This window comes from Jaculus jaculus, chromosome 9 (genome assembly GCF_020740685.1).
Source record: "Jaculus jaculus isolate mJacJac1 chromosome 9, mJacJac1.mat.Y.cur, whole genome shotgun sequence".
NCBI classification, from domain to species: Eukaryota; Metazoa; Chordata; class Mammalia; order Rodentia; family Dipodidae; genus Jaculus; species Jaculus jaculus.
The window spans coordinates 41,659,876-41,680,205 of record NC_059110.1 but is presented as its reverse complement, the minus strand read 5'-3'; the positions used below and the strand labels follow the sequence as shown (position 1 = coordinate 41,680,205).

The 20,330-nt window shown below is 37.5% G+C and overlaps 1 protein-coding gene across 7 annotated transcripts in view; it reads left to right on the top strand.

Moving 5' to 3' along the window:
• Nkain2 (sodium/potassium transporting ATPase interacting 2) overlaps nucleotides 1–20,330 on the top strand; it is a 1,180,756-nt gene that overhangs the window by 1,127,099 nt on the left and 33,327 nt on the right. For all 7 annotated transcript variants that reach the window (XM_045158893.1, XM_045158892.1, XM_045158887.1 and 4 more), the window contains one exon: nucleotides 10,725–10,785. In XM_045158893.1, the coding sequence (XP_045014828.1) occupies nucleotides 10,725–10,785 (61 nt within the window). The remainder of the gene's footprint in view (nucleotides 1–10,724; nucleotides 10,786–20,330) is intronic.

The window sequence follows — 20,330 nt, the reverse complement described above, 5'->3', positions numbered from 1 at the left end:
AGCAAATGAATTATGAATTCTGAACAGAAAAACATTAACTTGACAGAAACATAGCTCTCGTTTGTTTAGAGTATGAGATAATTGCAAATTTAAAAAATAGTTTGCCACCCCATACACCATCCGATCTCCACCTGTAGTGAAAAACAGAAAGTTGAATAATAATTCCATCTTATAATAACATCAAACTATTGTGAGCTTCCCAATGGCCTGAAGGCTGAAAGTAAAATATCTTTGTTCTTCATAAAGCAATTATAGTAGTTTTTTTAAGTATAACCTAAGGGTTGAAGAGATGACTTAGCAGTTCAAGTGCTTGCCTATGAAGCCAAAGGACCCAGGTTTGATTCCTTCAGTATCCATGTATGCCAGAAGCACAAGGTGACACATAATGTCTGGAGTATATTTGCAGAAGAGACCCTGGTGTGCCCATTTTCTCTCTCTCTCTCTTTCTTTCTCTCTCTTTCTCTCTATATATGTACATATATATAATATATATATACATATATATATTATATATATGTACATATACAATATATATACTTACATATATATGCATATATATCTGCCTCTCTTTAAAATAAATAAATATTTAAATATAAAGTTTTCTATTAAATTTTTATTTTGACCTAATTGCGGAACATATATGTAAAAAAAGAAATCCTTCATATCTTTTACAAGTTCTCCAAATAGTAGTGTCAACACAGTAACATATCACTATTAGCATACTGCTGTTGCTAGTTATAGTCTAGATTCTGAAGTTTTATCATTATCTGCAGGGATCCTGTGTGTTCTCTATATGGCCACATCCACTTCCCTCTGACCTCCAGCCCTTCTTAGCCTCTTAGCAACCACCAGTCTCTCCTCCATTTCTGTAATTTTGTCATGTAAAAAATATATCACCTTGGTATGGTAGCACATGCCTGCGAGCCAAGAACTAGGAAGGCTGAAGCAGAAAGATCTAAAGATGAAGACCAGCCTGATCTACACACCAAGACTGTGTCTCATACAGGCACACAAACAAAGATATATAAAAGTTGGATCAGATAGCAAAATTTTGGAATTTGCTTTTCCAAAAATTAAAACTGTATGGAAAGTATTGGGGTTGTTTCTTCTATCAATGGTCTCTATCACTGAGCAGTAGTATGGTATAGATTTCCCACAATAATTATTCATGCACACATCTGGGCTGAGCCTGGATTTTGGCTATTATGAGTAAAGGTGATATGAAAACTAGAACTTGGGGTTTATGTGTACATGTCTACATCTTTGGAATAAATACCTGAGTGCAATTTTTGGGTTAGTAATTTTAAGAGTAATTTTTAAAGAAAACTAACTATTTTCCAGAATGACCATACATAAATATTACTGTTCCTGCTTTTAATATTTTTGTTATATCTTGGCATAAATTGCTTTTAATTTGTTTTGTTTGGGGTTTATTTGGCTTACTGAATTTAGAAGTTTGTGAGGTTTTCTAAAATCAGATTTAGGAAATTTTCAGCCATTGTTTCATCAAGCACTTTTCAGGAGCTGCTTTCTTTCTCCTTTCTGTGAGAGACTCAAGTGACACAGCTGTAAGCTCCTTGTTCATGAGCATGGGTCCCCGAAGCTCTGCTCATGGCTTCCAGCAGCTTCCTCTTACCCATAGAGATCATTCTATTCTTCCATCTTCATGCTTCAAAGCACCACTTGATAAACATGTTATCTTTTCTCCAATGTGTATTTTAGCATCTTGGCAAAAGCCAAGTTGCTGTAGCTGTGTATGGTTTGTGTGGGCCGTCTATTCTGTTCCACTGGTCTACATGTCTGTTTGTATACCAGTACCATGTTATTGCTACTGCTCTCTAACTTGAGATTTGGTGTGGTGGTACCTCATCATTGTTCTCTTTTTTTTTCCCTTATGTCTTGCTTATGTGTGTGTGCAGTGTACTTTTATGCTTGTATATGTGTGCATGCATGTGGAAGCCAGAGGTCAACATCAGGTGTCTTCCTCAGTTACTCTACACCTTCTATGTTTTTGGGGACAAGGTCTTGTGGTGAACCCAAAGTTCTCCAATTGAGCTACACCATGTAACAGGTAAGCAATCTTTCTACCTCAGTGTACTCAGAAGTAGGATTGCAGGTGCTTGACCCCACAACAGGCTTTAACATGGGTGCTGGGAATCTAAATGCAGGTTCTCAGACCTGCACAGCAAGCACATTACCTACAGAACTACTTCCTCAGTTCCTCTAGCATTATTCTTTCTGCTCAGGATTGCTTGACTATATGAGATCCTTTTTGATTCCCAATAAATTTTAAGATTTTTTATCCTGATTATTTTTTCCTGCTTTTTATAAAGAAGGGTATTAAAATTTTTTATGGGGATTGTATTGAATCTTTGGATTGTTTTTGGCCAATTGGAGTTAGCCATTTTAACAATATTAGTTCTTCTAATCCATAAACGTGGAAGGTCATTCCATCTTCTAGTGTCATCAATTTCTTTTTCATGTTTTAATGTTTTCAATGTAGATGTCTTTGCTTCTTTGTTTTGGTTTATTCCAGTGTTTTTTGTTTTTTGTTTGTTTGTTTGTTTGTTTGTCTTTTCAATTGTGAATGAGATTGTTTCCCTGGTTTCTTCCTAAGTATGTTTGCTATTAGTTTATAGAAGTGCTACTGATTTTTATATATTAATTTTGCTTAATGCCACATTGAGGAAAGTGTCATTTGTAAGCATTTTCTGGTGGAGTCTTTAGGACCTCCTATGTTTAAAATCTTATAATCTATGAATTAGGATTGATCCTTTGACTTCTTCCTTTCCTAATTCAATCTTTTTACCTGTTTTTCTTGTCCTACTGTTCTGCCTATGACTTTCAGCACTATGTTGAATAATAACAGAGAAAGAAGACAGCCTAGGTTTGTTCCTAATTTAGTGGAAATGTTTTCATGTTTTTGCTGTTTAGTATCATGGTAGCTATAGGGTTATCATATTTAGCCTTTACTATGTTGAGCTATGTTCCCTCTATTTATAGCTTCTTCATGACTTTTGTCATTAAAGGATGTTGGATTTTTGTCAAAAGTTATTTCTACATCTGTTGAGATTAATTCTAACTTCAGTCATTATATTGCATTTTATTGAGATTGAGGTCATCTGTATTCTTGGCTTAAATAAGTTGATTTTTATGATCCCTCCTCTAGGGCTTTGCTGGGGAAGGGATCATTTAGGTGAAATGGGGCTGGCACGCAGGGAAGAACCTGTCACTCCAGCTGAGAGGCAGAGAACTTCATGAGTCAAGAGAGCATCATTGCTGCCCCCAGGTGGCTTTCCCTGCCTCCGCAAGGAATGGTTGGCTTCAGTATTGTTGGGCACTGATAAAAAGTCCTGACTCTCTACCCGGCTTCCTCTGACACCATTGCATCAGGAAAGAGAGGGATATCATATTATTACAAAGTGAGGTAAGAAGTCTAGATTCCCAACAAGTCTTCACAGGTCGTGGTGTAGGCACCTAAAGAGGTCTTCCTACTTCCCATCAGTCATAAAGGTGTAAGATTTCTCCCTAGCTTCCTAGACCCCATAGCCTGGCTAGGGACAAAAATGTGGTTGCCACACTATTGTACTTGGAAAGTAAGGTTATGGCTGTTTTGTTTGTTTATCCTCTGGCATGGGTTGAAGAAGGGGAATAGTTTGTTAAAAGTCTTTGCCTTGCCAGGCTGCTCCATTCCTAGTCCTTTGGCTAGAGAGAGCAGGCTTTTGTAAATACTTTAAAAAATATGCTTGTGTGTATTTCTGAATTGTGAGCATCTAACTGCAAGTCTAAGGAAGGGGAAAAGAAGGGAAGGGAAGGAAAGAGAAAAGAAGAGAAGGGAAGAGAAGGGAAGGGAAGGAAAGAGAAAAGAAGAGAAGGGAAGAGAAGGGAAGGGAAGGGAAGGGGTAGGGAAGGGAAAGGGAAGGGGAAGGGAAGGGAAAGGGAAGGGGAAGGGAAGGGAAAGGGAAGGGGAAGGGAAGGGGAAGGGAAAAAGAAAAGAAGAAGTAAGGGAGAGGAGTTCATCCTATTCTGTTCCTTGACTCACAAGTGCCTTGGCAGACCAGCCTCCTTTTCCTCTTTCAAAATTTTATTGTGTTCAGTACATCTATAAGGCCCATGGGTTTGACTTATACTTAGTAGAAGATATAAGTAAAGTCTCTCTCACTATTCCTTCTTCCTGGAAACAGATCAAAATACAACATTTTAAACACTAAGGTGATTACAGTTTACATTATTACAATTGAATCTCTCTAAACACTTGCCAAAAGGTTTCAGTTTCCTTTTATCTATTAACTTCTAAGTGAATTTCTGAGACATACAATCATAATTTTGTTTGTGGATGAAAAAAGTAATTTTAATCTTATTTAGTTATAGAGAGAAAAATATCATTTCCTTTCTTTCAGTAATGAGATCAAGATGATATATAATTTGCTACCAGATGAATTCAAAGTGAACAAATCATATTAGATATATGAAAGTGAAAAGGTGAATAAGAATGAAAAGATTTAGATTCAGCTCTACTATAACTGCCAACTAGTAGGCAACCTGAATGTTTTGGGTTTTTTTCATATGGATAATTGTGTATTTGTGTGGTATAATGCCACATGAACATTCCTTTATATTCTAGCCATATTTAGAGAAAGAAAAAAATCATAAAAATAATTTCATTTTAATTGCAGAGAATCAGACATCCATTAATAATATAAGCTGTTATTCTCTACATTGGGCCCCATTACATCTCTTCAAATAGCCTAAACACCTCTGAGCCCACTTCCTTCTCCCTGAGCATTCTCCATGCTGTCCAGCTCTTTACTGAGCCCTTCTTGAAGACTTCCTCCCCACCTTTCCTATAGCCTTCCTATTCCCTCTCAAAGCCTTTCTGTATCTCTGGGATTAATTTCAAATATAACAACCTATATCAACTCCTGGGAATGGACTACCAGCTCCTGGGGATAGAACATACTTAGTCAGTCTTAAAGAATGAATTAGTGGGCTGAGGAGATTTCTCTGTGGTTAAAAGTGCTTTCTTGCAAAGTCTGTTGACCCAGGTTCAGTTCCCAAGTTCCCACATAAAGCTAGATGCACACAGAGGCACATGTATCTGGAATTGGTTTGTAACAACAAAAGACGGTCCTGGCTTGTCCATTTATTCTCTCCCCCAAACAAATAAATCAAACTATTTTTTAAATAAAGAGTGAGTAAAGATTACTCCAGGTACAAGGCTGGAATGAGGAAGGCAGAGGTATACAGGATTAGCAGTCTCTGCTGGCAGATAGAGGTAAAAAGTTGAGGAAAGAGGAGAGGAGGAGGAATCCTGCTGATTGTGAGCAACTTGCAAGAGATGGCAGAAAATGCAGCTAAAGAGCAGTGAGGTATCCCTTCAGGGAGGAGTCGAGTTCTCTGAAAGTTGTATGTTTTTCAGGGGTGCTCTTTAAACATGTTGTACAGCTAAACAGCCATTGGCTACACACCAGTGCCTGATGACTCTGGTCCTAATCTGCCTACATCTGCTCTAGTATGACGTCCCAAACTTTCACCAGACAAAATGACTGACTGTCATCTGAACACAGTGCATGGCTTTCCTGCTTGGAGCTTTCGTGTGGGAATGCAGGCCTCATATTATTTGACCTCTATTAAAAACTGGTACATGTGGTTAGAGATATGGCTCAGAGGTTAAGGCTCTTGCTGGCAAAGCCAAAAGGCACAGGTTCAATTCTATAGTACCCATTTAAGCCAGATGCACAAGTTGGCACATGCATTTTGATTTCTTTTGGAGAAGCTGGAGGTTATGGAGTGCCCATTCTCTGCCCCTGCCCCCCTCAGCTTTCAAATGAACAAATAAAGTTTATTTTCAAAAATTATACATGGTCTTCCAAGGGCATCATGGTCTTGTATCAAACATGAATGTGTCCATTTTATTGCATGTCATTTATACAATTTTCTCCTTTCCTCCTGACAACTTACCAAAACTGACTTCAAATAACAAGGATGTCTGTCCCTTCTCCAAGATGGCAAATCCTCTCTGTTTAAAATAGTGGCACTGGGGCTGGAGAGATGGTTTAGTGGTTAAGTGCTTGCCTGTGAAGCCTAAGGACCCTGGTTCGAGGCTTGATTTCCCAGGACCCATGTTAGCCAGATGCACAAGGGGGCGTACACGTCTGGAGTTTGTTTGCAGTGGCTAGAAGCCCTGGCACACCCATTCTGTCTACTGCTTATTTCTGTCTCTCTCTTCTCCCCCCCCCTCAAATAAATAAATATAAATAAAATATTTTTAAAAAGTAAAATAAACTAGTGGCTCTGATCAGGGTCAACTTTGCCCTTCAAGGAACACATGACAATGTCTGGAAATATTTTTCATTGTCTCAGTGGTTGACTATCTGGAATTTAGGATGCTTAAAACAATAACGACCTCCACCACAAAGAACTACCCAGCCCCACATGTCAGTGGTACCAAGAATGAGTTCTCATGATAGTCCAGGTAGCAATTAGCAAAGTTGCACTTTATTAGAAGCATTTGAGATTGTTTGAAATGATTTGAAATCCTTTTTATCAGGTAATTTTGATAAATTGTTATTAGGAAGTTAAAATTAAATTAGAAAGAAACATATTAGGTGTAGGAAAATTAGATGATAGCAGAGTTAATGAATCTTGATGAATTTGGGGATACAATTTACCATTTCTATTTAGAGGTGACCAATTTAAAACCTAAAATTCTCTTAATCAGTAGGCTTTTAGACTGAAATGCAGCAATATTTACCTTTTTATCAAAGCTGCTCCCCTGGTACTTAGAGGATGCAACTGAATGCAATTATAAGATCACTGGTAAGCAGTACGCAGGTCTTCCGCTGCACTCAGGGAAAGTACACTTAATAATCTCGAATCTAGAAGCACTTTAATGAGGAGCTTAAACTGACTCATCCTGGATCTCAAAATTTATCAATACATGTTACCTATATTTTCATTTCAAAGTAATGAAGTGATGAGTAAGAATCCAAAGGAAAGTGTATGATTAGGGGAAAAAAAATGCTTTACAAATAATTCAACAAGTACTTAAAGCTGATCAGAAGAGTTAAACTCTTGATATACCAGTACAATTTAACCACATATAGCAGGGATTTAATGTGGATGGAAAAGAGGAGTCAATGGCAGCACCCAAGGGATTGAAGCAAACTCACAGGTCATTAAGTAGCTAGAGCTAATATCCAAATGTCAGTGATAAAGTACTGATTGGCCCAATCCATGTAGTGAATGGAGCATTTCCATGGCTCCTGGGGGATTAGAGATGAGCACACCCCATGGTGGCTTCCATGAAAATATTCAAATCACTCTATGATTCTATTCTTTTTATTATTAAAGTTCTAAGTTAGCATTTAAAGGAGTGGATTTCACTGTGGCATTTTCATGGGTCATTTTACATTGTCCTAAATTGTCCCTGGCTCCCATTTCCATCCTCCAGGCCCCTTGCTTCTGCCCCCTCTGCAGGTTCCCTTTATCTCCAGATAGAACCATTTCTATTTTCATATCACATGGACTCTATTATGCTCACTTTTCTACCTTATAAAGACTTCTGCCACCCATACTATAATCCCCTTTCTAGTTTTATGCACACACACACACACATATAATTTTAAATCTAGGTCCCACATATTAATGAATACACCATAAAATGTCTTTTTGAGTCTATCTTATTTTGCTTAACATAGTTTGACAATTCTATCCATTTTTACATAAATGATATGATTTTGCTGCTCTTTATATCTGAGGAAAATTCCATTGTGCAAAGGTATCATTTTCTTTATCCATTCATCTGTGGACAGACATCTAGGATGTTCTTTTATTCACCTGCTGTGTATAATGCCACAATAAGTGTGCATATGATATGTTGTTTTAGAGATATATACCCAAATCATCATATGATTTTGATTAGTCAAATAAAAATCTTTGCTAAAGCCAAACAGCAGACTCTAGGTTTAACTAGACTCAATATTCTGAACATAAGTGCCCTTCCCATAAAAATCCAATGATCCTAATGACTCTATTATATAAGGGAATAGTCCTTGCTATCATTATTTTGTTGCCAACAGCAATAAATAATTCAAAGGAAAATATGCTGATTTGATGACTTTTCTAAATTATTTTTAAAAGCAAGACTGTCAGTATAGCCTAAGTAGCATTCTTATTTAGTTTTCTAGAATATGTGTTGGTTCGGACAGTATACATAGGAGTGTTAGGATAGCAAGTGTACATCCTCTGTCATCCAAGATCCAAAATGAATACTCTTTGAAGAATATGTTGTACAGCTCTCCCCCAAGACTCTCCCTGCCTTGTGTTACCACACCACTTATTCTTTTGCTCTGTCAGCATGACTAGTTTTACTCCTTGCCAGTCCTCTTTGGGAGACAGCTAGGTTCTTACAGAACATGCTTTCTCTTTCAAGTTCAAATTAAATATTTTTAATTTTATTAATGTGTGTGTGTGCATGCGTGTGTGCCACAGCATGCATGTGGTGGTCAAAGAACAACTTCAATGTATCAGTGCTCCACCTTCTTTGAGGCAGTATCTACGACCTCTGCAAAAGAACCATCAGAGGGCAAGGCAACATCAGACTAGCTGGCCTGCCAGCATAGAAATTTGGGTTCTTACAGTTCTACTTCCAACAATATGATTGGAATCATAGATGCTTCTGCGACTTTTCATCTGGATTTACATGGGTGTGCGGAAATTGAACCCAGGCTGGCAGGCTTTGAAAGCAAGTGCCTTTAACCACAGAGCCTTCTCTTTATCCCCAAATTCAACATTTTCAACCTACCATATAATTGGATGTCTCTTAGTCTCCAACTAGTTCTATTAACTTATAACTTATTAACTTCTATTAACAAATCTCTATGCTGTCCTATGTCTTAAAAATGTCTACCCATATCTCATAGGAGAGCACTGTTTGTTAATTAGAAACACCTTCATTAATATACCTTTCTTCTCTATACTTTGGCTCCCTGACTGAAGACTGTAGTCTTTCCTAATGTCCCATTCCTCACACTAGATATAATCCTGGGGGACTAGACATAGCCAGGCCAATGCCTGGCTGGAATGTCACCATGGATAATCAGCACTGCTCTGAGGACATGCCTTTTATTTATTTAAAGCCAAGATACAATAACTAGCCTAGATGTTCATCATCAGATGACTGAATTAAGAAAATGTGATACATATATACAATGCAATTTTATTCATACGTAAAGAAAAATGAATGTTATTTGTGGGAAAATGCAGAGAAATGGAGACATTATGTTAAATTTAAAAGGCCATTCAGAAAGACATAGTGCACATTATCTCTCACATGGAAAAATCTAGATTTAAACATATATAATTTCCATATATGTGCACATGTCATGAAAGCATAAGTAGGACTATGAGGGGACTGGAACAGGGTAGATTGGAGCAAGGGAGAGAGTGGGAAAGAAAAACTATCAAATTTTCTTCTCTGCAGAATCTATACATGACATTGTATGATTGTGTGGCTTTATATATATTGTATACACACATATATGTGACAAGGAAGCATAAGGGGAACTATTTAAGAAGCAGCAAGTGAGGGATCAGTGGGAAATAGGCAGCAGTGGTAGGGGTCAAAAAAGAAAAGGCAATGATAAATATGTAGGAAAATCTCAAAATGAAAACCATTGTCCTGTATAATAACAAAACATAAGTGATAAAAGTATTCATCAAAGCTGGATTGCTTTGACTAAAAAAATTATCAGTAAATTGTATTCATTTGTTTCCTTCTTTTAGAGAACACAATTAGGTTAAACATTATACTACGGGTACATAACCATTCAGTCTCGGGTATAGATGCCAAATGACTTTGCTTATCATTTGCAGACACAAATTTTGGCGAACAAGAATGTTTGTGACCACTGTGACCTTTCTATAGTATGTTTTAGAAAGGTGATGTGATGGGTACAATCCCAAGTTCAGTGCATTGTGAAGACATGCCTCATCTATTGCCTAGCTCATCTACTTCTCTATTACGTGCCATTCTAATTATGCCCACAATGCCCTAGTCCCTTTTATAGATCCAAATAAGAATTTCTAACATACAACATAAACTTCTTGACATTTATCCTCCAAAGAATTTTCTTGTGGTCAGGAGGAGTTCAGATTTAGAAATCTAGACCCTGACCTACAGAAAAGAAGAAGCAGTTTGGCATAAATGCAAGTGTTAAATCCATTCATGAATGGTCATAGTTCTTTTATATCTTTCTTTCTTTTGTTTGTTATTATTATTGTTGTTTTTGTTTGTTTGTTTGTTTCATGGTAGAGTCTCACTCTAGCCAAGGATGACCTGGAATTTACTATGTAGTCTCAGGGTGGCTTTGAACTCATGGTGATTCTCCTACCACCACTGCCTCCCAAGTGCTGAGATTAAAGGCATGCTACTACCACACCCAGCTTCAGTTATTTCCTTTTTATTTTACCTAAAATAATTTGTTTTAGATTACCTTGAAATTAGTAAATCATATGCATAAGCAGTGGAGAAAAAACAAGCAGTATATTTATTCATGAGGGAGATTGATATCACTGGAATCAAAAATCCACAGTGGGGTCAAGATCCAATGGGATGAACGATTTTGGAGCCCTGAATCTGACCATAAACAGTTTGGCCTTGAGAAGCCACTTGGCTTCTGTTGCATTTACAAGATGTCTAAAGCACCTTTGTTTTGTTTCAGCTGGCGGGGTTCATCTATGCCTGTTATGTTGTGAAATGTATAACTGAAGAGGAGGACAGCTGTAAGTATTAAAGCTCCATTCTATTTCTCTGAAATACAAAGCTTCTCCCGTTCTAATTCCTCCCCAGTCTTAGTGCCCCTTAGACAACACACCATCAGAACAGGAAATCAGCTTTTGGCATTAATCAGGCTAAAATATTTTTCATAAAAGATTCAGCACATTGAAGAAAAGGAGAAGCAATCATTTTTAAAGAATCTTTTCCCTTTTTATTGGAAGGTATTTTAAAAATCTATTTTTCTTTATAAAAATTTTAGTAGGAAATATTGAAGGGATAGTAGAGACAGAAGGAACTTTCAAATGCATTTAACATGACTTTTTTTTTCTTTGTAAGCCATTTATTGGGTATTGATAATTAATACAATTCATTGAGGGATACAAATCTCAGCAATCCATAATTTGCTAACAGCTCAAACTTGTTCCAAGAATCAACTTCAGTTAGCTCTGGAAATTTGTCTGTGGGAAGTCTGTGTTCCTACAATGAGATACAGATTATGGCCTGAAGTTTGTCAGAGCCTCAGTACTGAGTAGACCTATTTGATCCCGAATTTAGACACTGGGCCTTCCACATGAACCTCAAGGTGTCATCATTTTCCTCGCCTCTTCACAACATAAGAAGGCTCTCATGAATTCCTTGCCCCTAGTCTACTTAAGACTCTCTGGATTTTTGCCTTGGTATGTGTTGAGTATCCTCAGTGTCTCTCTCCACCCTGGTGCTGATTGTCAGAATTACCATGGAAGCAGTACTCTTTCTCAACTCCTCAGTTCCTCTGTGGTTCCACTTGGACCTTGAAATATGAGGAGTGGTTTATCTCATCGGATCTTGCTACCTTCTGAAAAAGAAAAATAGATTCTCCAACGAAGAATGAAATCAGAATAGATTAAATTGGTTAAGTGTTATTAATTTAGCTTTCGCTAAAGACTAGTGGGAGCTTGTCATTGGAGACATAATCTTTGTCTCCATAGAGTTCTAACCTAGTTCCTACTTCCAGACATAGGGTCCATTCCGCTGAGCACATCTCTTATTCAACCAGAAAGCCATTGGTTACCAAGGCTGTGTGCCACTATTGCACTGGCGTATACTTCTTGTCAGGCTGGTCACTGCTGAGTAACTTGGACCTCTGCTTGTTCACACCATCGTTGGCCACTTTCCCCCAGTAACTCAAGTACCTCTTTCCAGAATTAGATGGGTTATCTGGGGACTGTCTCTCTTCCAGATTCCAGAAGGGTGTCTCTAATTCTGTGTCTGTAGCATAAGGGTCTACCGCAATAGTGCTTTATCTTCTACCTCAAGCCAGTTATCAAATGTTTTGACAGAAGCCTGTCGTGATTTGAGGAACCTCGCATATCTATCTGATCAGCATGTCAGTGTGGGTAGCACCACTCTCTGGTACTGGGAGTTACAGGTCAAAGCCAAAAATTTTTAAGGTTAGGCTTTATTCTTCCCTCTCCAAGAGCCTTCTTTTGAGACACTCCCCCTATACTTATGTTGTGGTTTAAATCTTTTAGTCTACCTTCAAGAAGAAAGGTTTCTATGGTACCAGTTCATTTTTAGTTTAGTTTTGTTTAATTCCTTCAAGCTTCCCCTTCCTGTGCCCCCAAACCTTTCCATTCCTAATGTCTGGGTCTCAAGTTGCCTATCAGTTATGCCAGAAACTCAAGCTGGTCCATATTAAAAACTGCAGATGAGTGAGTACATGCAGCATTTGTTTTTCTATGAGCGTGTGTGTTTGCTGAACATGTTCTATATTAAGTCCACCCATTTTCCTGCAAATTTCACTGCATTTTTAAAAATAAATATTTGTTTATTTTGAGGTGTGGAGTGAATGGGTGTGCCAGGGCCTCTAGCCACTGCAAACAAACTCCAGATGTTTGCACCACCTTGTACATCTAGTATGTATGGGTCCTGGGAAATCAAACTGGGTCCTTTGGCTTTGCAGGCAAGTGCATTAACCACTAAGCAATATCTCCAGACCTCATTGTATTGTTTTTATTTTTTTCTTACTGCTGAGTAGAATTTCATTGTGTAAATGTACTACAACTACAACTTCATTATCCATTCGTCCAATGATGGGCACCTACATTGATTCCAGTTCTTAGCTATCATGAATTGAGCAGCTATAAACACTTTTGTAGCTGTAGTTACTTGACCTAAGGGCTGGGTCTTCAATTTTATTCCATTGGTCTCTATGTCTGTTTTTATGTCAGTACCATGCTGTTTTTGTTACTATGGTTTGATAGTTTAGCTTTAGATTGGTGTTTCTTTTGCTGAGGATATGTTTAGATATCCAAAGTCTGCTGCCAGTCCATGTGAATTTTCAGATCATTTTTTATATTGTGGTGAAGAATTCTGCTTGAATTTTTATTGGTATTTCATTAAATCTGTATGTTGCTTTTGGCAGAACATTGGAGAGGCCTTGGTATCTTCTCATGTCCTCTTCAATTTATTTCTTGAAAGTTTTTATGTTTTCAGTGTTTCACATACTTGGTTGGTGTTATTCCTAGGTAGTTGACTTTTTTGTGTGTCTAGCTATTGAAAATGGGACATCCTCACTGATTTCTTTCTCTGTATATTTGTCCTTTGCATATAGAAAGGCTACTGATTTATGTGTGCTGATTTCATATCCTGCCACTTTGCTGAAAGAATTGATCACCTTTAGAATTATTGAGGTGGTAACTTTGTGTCTCTTATGTATAGGGTCATGTCATGTGTAAATAGGGCTAATTTGACTCCTTCTTTTCCAATTTGTATCCCTTTATTTTTTTTCTCTTGTCTTATTGCTTGGGCTAAGACTTCTAGTACTATGTTGAAAAGCAATGGTGAGAATGGGTACCTCTATCTTGTTCCCAATCTCAATGGACACTCCTTTAGTCTTTCTCCATTAAGTATTATTTGAGCTTTAGGTACTTTATATATAGCCTTTATTGTGTTGAGATATAAAACATCCATGCCTATTCTCTCCAATGTTTTGATCATGAAGTGATTCGGTATCTTGTCAAAGGCCTTCTCTGCATCAATTGACATGATCATGTGGTTCTTGTAATTAAGTTTATGTATGTAGTATATTATGTTGACCAATTTCCATATGTTGAACAATCTCTACATCTCCAGGATGAATCCTAGATCAGGGTAGACAATACTTTTGTTGTATTGTTGAATTTGGTTTGCAAACATTTTGCTCAGAATCTTTGCATCTAGTTTTCTTTTCTTGCTGTATTTATGTCTGGTTTTGGTACTATGGTGATTACTAGCTACATAAAAGGAGTTGGTGAGGATTCTGTGCTCTCCAATTATGTGAAAGAGTTTGATAAACATTGGTTTAGGTTCTTCAGTGAAAACTTCATAGAATTTGACTGAGAAACTATGCAGTACTGGACTTGTCTTTTGAGGGAGCCTTTTGATTATCTTTTCAATCTATGGATGTGACAGGACTGTTTAGGAGATTACTCTGACTTTGGTTGTGATAGGTGGTATGAGTCTAGGAATTCATCTATTTCTTTCATATTATCTAATTTTGTGGAGTAGAGATTTTGGAAGTATGTTCTGATGCTTATTCCAATTTCATTGATATCTATTGTCACCTCTCCTTTTCTATTTATGATTTTGTTAATTTGAAGCTTCTTTTTACATACGATCAAATTTGCTAAGAGTTTTTCAATATTGCTTATATTTTTCAAAGAACCAGCTCTTTGTTTCATCAATTTTCTTAATTGTTTTCTTAGTTTCCTTTTCATTAATTACTGCTCTGATCTTGATTTTTTTTTTTCTCCATCTGGAGCTCTTAGGGATGGATTCTTCTTGTATGCCCAAATACCATTAGGTGAATAACCTAAAGGTTATTAACTTGAGATCTCTCTGTCTTTGCAATGAAGACATTTTTCACAATGAATTTTCCCCTTAGGACTGCCTTCTCTGTGTCCAATAAGTATTGGTAAATTTTGTATTCATTATCATTCAAATTACAATTTCTTTTTTGATTTCTACCACAATCCACTCATTGTTTAAAAGTGTGTTGTTAAGCCAAGTATGCTGGCACACTTCTTTAATCCCTGTATTTGTGAGGCAGAAATAGGAGGATTGCTGTGAGTTCAAGGCCAGCCTAAGACTACACAGTGAATACTAGAGCAAGCTGGGCTAGGGCCAGATCCTACCTTGGAAAACCAAAATAAGTAAATAAAAGTGTATCGCTAAGTCTTCAGGAGCTGGTAGAATTTCTGATATGTCTTTTGCTGTTAATGTCTAGCTTTAAAGCATTGTGACCTGGCACAAATTCCACAGATTATGTCTTTAAAATTCTGAACTTCAAATTTTGGCCAACACTATTTGAATCCAAAGACAACAGAAGCCAGCAATAGCTTTGAAAAGATTGTATTTATGGCTTGCTAAGCTAATAAACTTTTCCCAAAAGTCTTCCAAAAGCAATGTATATGTCTTTTTGTGTATTTTACTGACCCCTTATCTGCTTTTATTATTCCAAAACATTAGAAGACATCTTATGAACATGTTTTCTAATGGTAGTATTATTACTACTTAGTAAAATATTTATTTTTATATCTAAGTTGACAACACTAAACTTAGAAGATCATGGGTCTAGTGAATATCATAAGGAGATGTCTATCCTGGCTGGTTCTGTGTTCAGTGACTTTAAATTAGGTTTATTTATTTATAGTTATTCACAGAGACAATTAGGAGTGTTTGTTGAGTGGAATAGCTTGGCTTGATGTTTTCCATATATTATCATTTTATTGGGCCCTTATCTGGGTACTTAAAGACACTGTCTAGAAGTCTGAATTTCAATGCTCTTGCATTTTAAAAGGGTTGAAATTTCTAATTTCTGGTAATTACAGAGAAAATTATCTAAATCTTTAAACCCTTGTGAATATTTTTTAAAAGTGCTATCAGCTTAAAGAATGAGAGAAGTTTAATATATATGCAAACATTGATGTGATGTCTCTGTCTATTATTCCTGCTACAAATTTGCAATAAAGCATTTTAATAGAAATATAGTGGCAAGAGTAGGTGCTAGCTATTTGCTTGCCCAATTAGCTATTTGAATTTGTAAGAAGACAGTCTTGGTTCTGTAACTTGTGGTGAGAATTGACTAAAGAGATAAGGCCCAGAAAATAACTGGGTAAATACAGCAGTCTTGGAGCTATTCAGAAGGTCAGTTCTTGTCCCCAGGCCTCATGGCAGTGAACACGTTCAGAATTCAGTGGGAAGAGGCAGAAACTTCCAAGGGACCATGTCACCATATATACAGATCCTATATCAGAGCATAGAGGCTGCACAGTACAAAATAGGGCAGCATATAAAACAGAGGAGCATATAAAATCAGAAATTTATGACCTACAGTTATGGGGACCAGAAGTCTAAGATCAAAATGGTTGAGGATCTGGGGTATAGTGAGGCCCCATTTCCTAGTTAATTACTCATGTCTTCTTATTCTAGCCTCTCTTGGAAACAAATAGGCATCTTTCCAGGCCTCTTTCCAGAGGACAGTAATCTCAGTCCTCATCACCTACTCATCTGCTAAATCTCTGCCACACTGGGGCTGGATTTCAACATATGAATTTTAAGGAATATTTATTTCTTTATTTATTTGAGAGAGAGAAAGAAGCAGAGAGAGGAGGGAGAGATGGGCACACCAGGCCCTCCAGCCACTGAAAATGAACTCCAGATATATGTGGCCCCTTGTGCATCTGGCTTACATGTGTCCTAGAGAATCGAACAGGGATACTTCGGCTTTGCAGGCAAACAATTTAACTGCTCCAGCCCACAACATATGAATTTTAAAGGAACTGAAGAAGCCTTCAGATCACACAGAGACTGTAATGCAACTTTTCCTTCCAGTGAAAAAACCCTCATCATTGAAGTCCCCATGTTTGACCCTTTTCTGGTCTAAGCCTGGCAAGCTTGCTGGCTGCACAAACTCACAGGACAGCAGTGCCACCTGCTGTGCTTACTGCACTATGACACCCAGTTCTTCAGCAGAGAACCCACAGAGAAAAAAAGTAGATCCTCTTCCCTGTATGAATCTTAGGGCTGCCATGGGTGGCTTACACAATAAAATCTCAATTTCCCAGTTATGGAGTCTGAAAGACCAGATCAAGTTCCTGCCAAGGTTGTTTGTCCCTTGTAGGGACACCTTCTCAAAGTCCTCATGAGGTCTTTTCTGGTTCTTTCTTGTTTTATAATTATCTCAAGTCTGTTGGATTGGAGTTCTGAACTGATGACTTTATTTAGTCCTAATTGGCTCTGAAAGGACCTATCTCCAAATCTACTTAACAGAGCCTTAGGACCTCAATTTATTGATTGGGAGAGGAGGGTACAAGACACAATTCAGTACATATCATAGCACATTTGAACACACACACATAGGAAATGTTCTCCACACACAGTAAGCCCAGCCCTAGCTGACTGACCTGGCAAATGCTGTGGATAAATGAGTCAGGGTGGTAACTGCTCCGCCTGGCTACATGCTCACTGCAGCTGGGCAGGGCTACCCAAGCCAAGACCTTAGACCCATGATCCAGACACTTGACCTTAACCCTGAACACGGCGTGGAAGGTCACCCGTATCAGCACCTTCATGTTTATTCAGTACTTCGTGTTTGTTCAGCAGTCTGTCTTAGGAGAGAAACTTCCTCAGGAGGGCATGCATAGTCGCATAGTCCTAGACTGATCTCTTCAATGAGTCATCCATCACTGGCCATGCTGAGTTTTCCTTGTAGCTCCAAGTCCTTTGTATTCTAGTTTTTGATAATATTCCATAAACAAAATGAAATGTTGAAACACTCCCAATCTGTGGTATCTCTTATCATGGGTAAGTCTTCTCCCTCATGTAGTCTCCCCTGCACAGAACTAGGATGTCCTCTTAGCAACAAAACTAAGAATTTATGTTTACATTTGATTGATTATTATAAGAATGTCATAGAAAATATCACTCATATGTGAAAAAGTCTATCATCATATGACTTCTCAGCTTTTATTATGTTTTTTTACAACACATGTCCATAAAGTATAACTAATGTTGGTCTTTTGGCAAATAAAAGCATTTTTTCTAAGTAATATTAGTCTTCTATATTGGTAGATTCCTCATTTACAGTTTCAACCAACTAAAGATGAAGTTGAGGGTAAAAGATTGCATTTGTATGTATTATGTCCAGACTTTTCTGTTCTTGTCAATGTTTCCTACACAATATAGCACAGCAGTGATTCCTATAGCATTTACATTGTGGGAGATACTGCAGCTAATGTACAGATTACTTAAAGTGCACTGAAGGATGTGTGGGGTTTGTATGAAATGTTATTCCATTTTATCTAAAGTCCATTAGCATCCATGGATTTCAGCATCCATAGGAAGGTCCTAAACTCCTCCATGAATAGAGAGGGATGGCTGTAGTCCCTGTCTTCTCTAATAGAAATTTAATATATTTGCAAATATTATTAACTATTGGAATCCCCTAGAAAGTGATGAGGAATGTCATTTTTATTTTTTTTCATTTTTTTTTTATTTATTTATTTGAGAGCAACAGACACAGAGAGAAAGACAGATAGAGGGAGAGAGAGAGAATGGGCACGCCAGGGCTTCCAGCCACTGCAAACGAACTCCAGATGCGTGCATCTGGCTAACGTGGGACCTGGGGAACCGAGCCTCGAACTGGGGTCCTTAGGCTTCACAGGCAAGCGCTTAACCGCTAAGCCATCATTCCAGTCCCTGGAATGTCATTTTTAAAATAATAACCTATGAGGTTTATTCTGAAAGCAATATTGGGAAATGAATTCTAGCTCTTTAAACTTGGAATTCAACACATGAATGTACCCACCAACCAAACACAAAGGAATGAAATCCTATCCTGAATTCTCAAAAATCAAATGGCCTATGAATAAAAGTGAAGATTGATTTATAGACACTTTCCTTATGAAACCACAGAAAATTATTCACTTTAGAAAATTAGTCACTTCTCTGAATAATTTTCTGTTATTTTTTAAATTTTAATTCTGAGGCCTGACATGCTATTGTCCTCTCTGCAGAGCTCCCTTATGTATTTCTCTCCACCTGTCACCGTTCTCCAGCTAGTGGAGATCACCAAGGTTGAATGTAGTTTTTTGAACATAGTCACATACTGTCACCTACAGAAAGGCTAGGTGTGGAGGCATTTTCATCTTATACAGGAATGAAGATTTGTTGAAGAAAGTACAGAAAATAGAGATGAAAAATACGGGGGGGGGAAGGAATAGCTAAATGACCCCATAATTATGTCCTGATCCTCAGTTAACATATTGGTATATTATATATCTCTTGATTTTCTTTCTTTTATTTCTTCCTTTCTTTCCATCAATCATCTATCATTTTACTTCTGTGGAATATTCTGCTTTATAACCTGAGTTTTCTTTCTTGTTATTTTAAGTCAGTTTCCAAATGACCTTAGAGTTGTACTAAGTTCAGAAAAAAATGCAGTTCTTGAGTTGGCCTGGCTGACAAGGAGAATTGTGGGGACATAGAGTGTTTCACTGACTGAGCATCATACTCGAGAAAGCAAGTGAAATCATACATTGTTCGTACATCATTGTTTTATCATCTTAAATAATAACAATTGTCTTAGGAAATTAAAGGTGACAAAGTAAATTAATCTTGTCTGTATCTACCAACTTCCTATCAAACCAAAGCTTGCTATTTCTTTCTTCATCTCTGGACAGAATGTATATTATTAAAAGCTAATAATCCTGACTTTGATTCCCATATGTAGCCATGACTGCAGAATCCTAGTGGGATCAGAATGAAAGCTGTTACCTTCCTTCTTTCCACCTGCCCAATGTGCAGGAGTTCTTTTTAAGTTGGTATCATTTTACTCGGCCTAAGATGTCTTCTGAATAATGAATTCTTCAGGCTTCAAAATGAAGGGGAAAATCTACCTGTGCTTTTATTTTATAAAGCCAGAAAGATGTAATCACTTACTCACAGTGCTTGTGCTCATCCATGAACTCCCCACCTCCAGTGTGGTACCTGCTGATGCAAACTCAGGAACAGACACCAACAGGATCCAAGCCATCTCATTCCCTGCTATATCCTCAGCATCTAGTGTACCCCCCACCTGAGAAGACTCAGTACATTTGTAAGAAGTGAGTCAACTCATGGGATCTCCACAAACATATTTGGAGGTATAGGGAAATTCAGATAGAAATGTGATATCTCCTTAGACTTCAGTTTATTCTCAGTAAATGAATCCCCAGTTAAAATAAAGTACCTTTTGTCATTTTCTAAACAAAGGGAGAGTGTGCTGACATAGATAAAAATAAGACTGGATAAGTGCTCAGTACATGAAACAGATGCAGAGGTATACATATGCCTGTCAATCACATGCAAGTTCCCCTTAGTGACCAACAGCCATCTCTAATGGTGAGACATACAGTTTGACATGGTCTCCAAAATTAGCCAGCCCTGGTCTCTTTTACAGGCTATTAACTTGCTCCCTCTTGTGGTCATTTAAGAGAAACACATGATCTGTCTTTCTGAATTTGGATTTTCACATGAAAAGTTGGGGCTG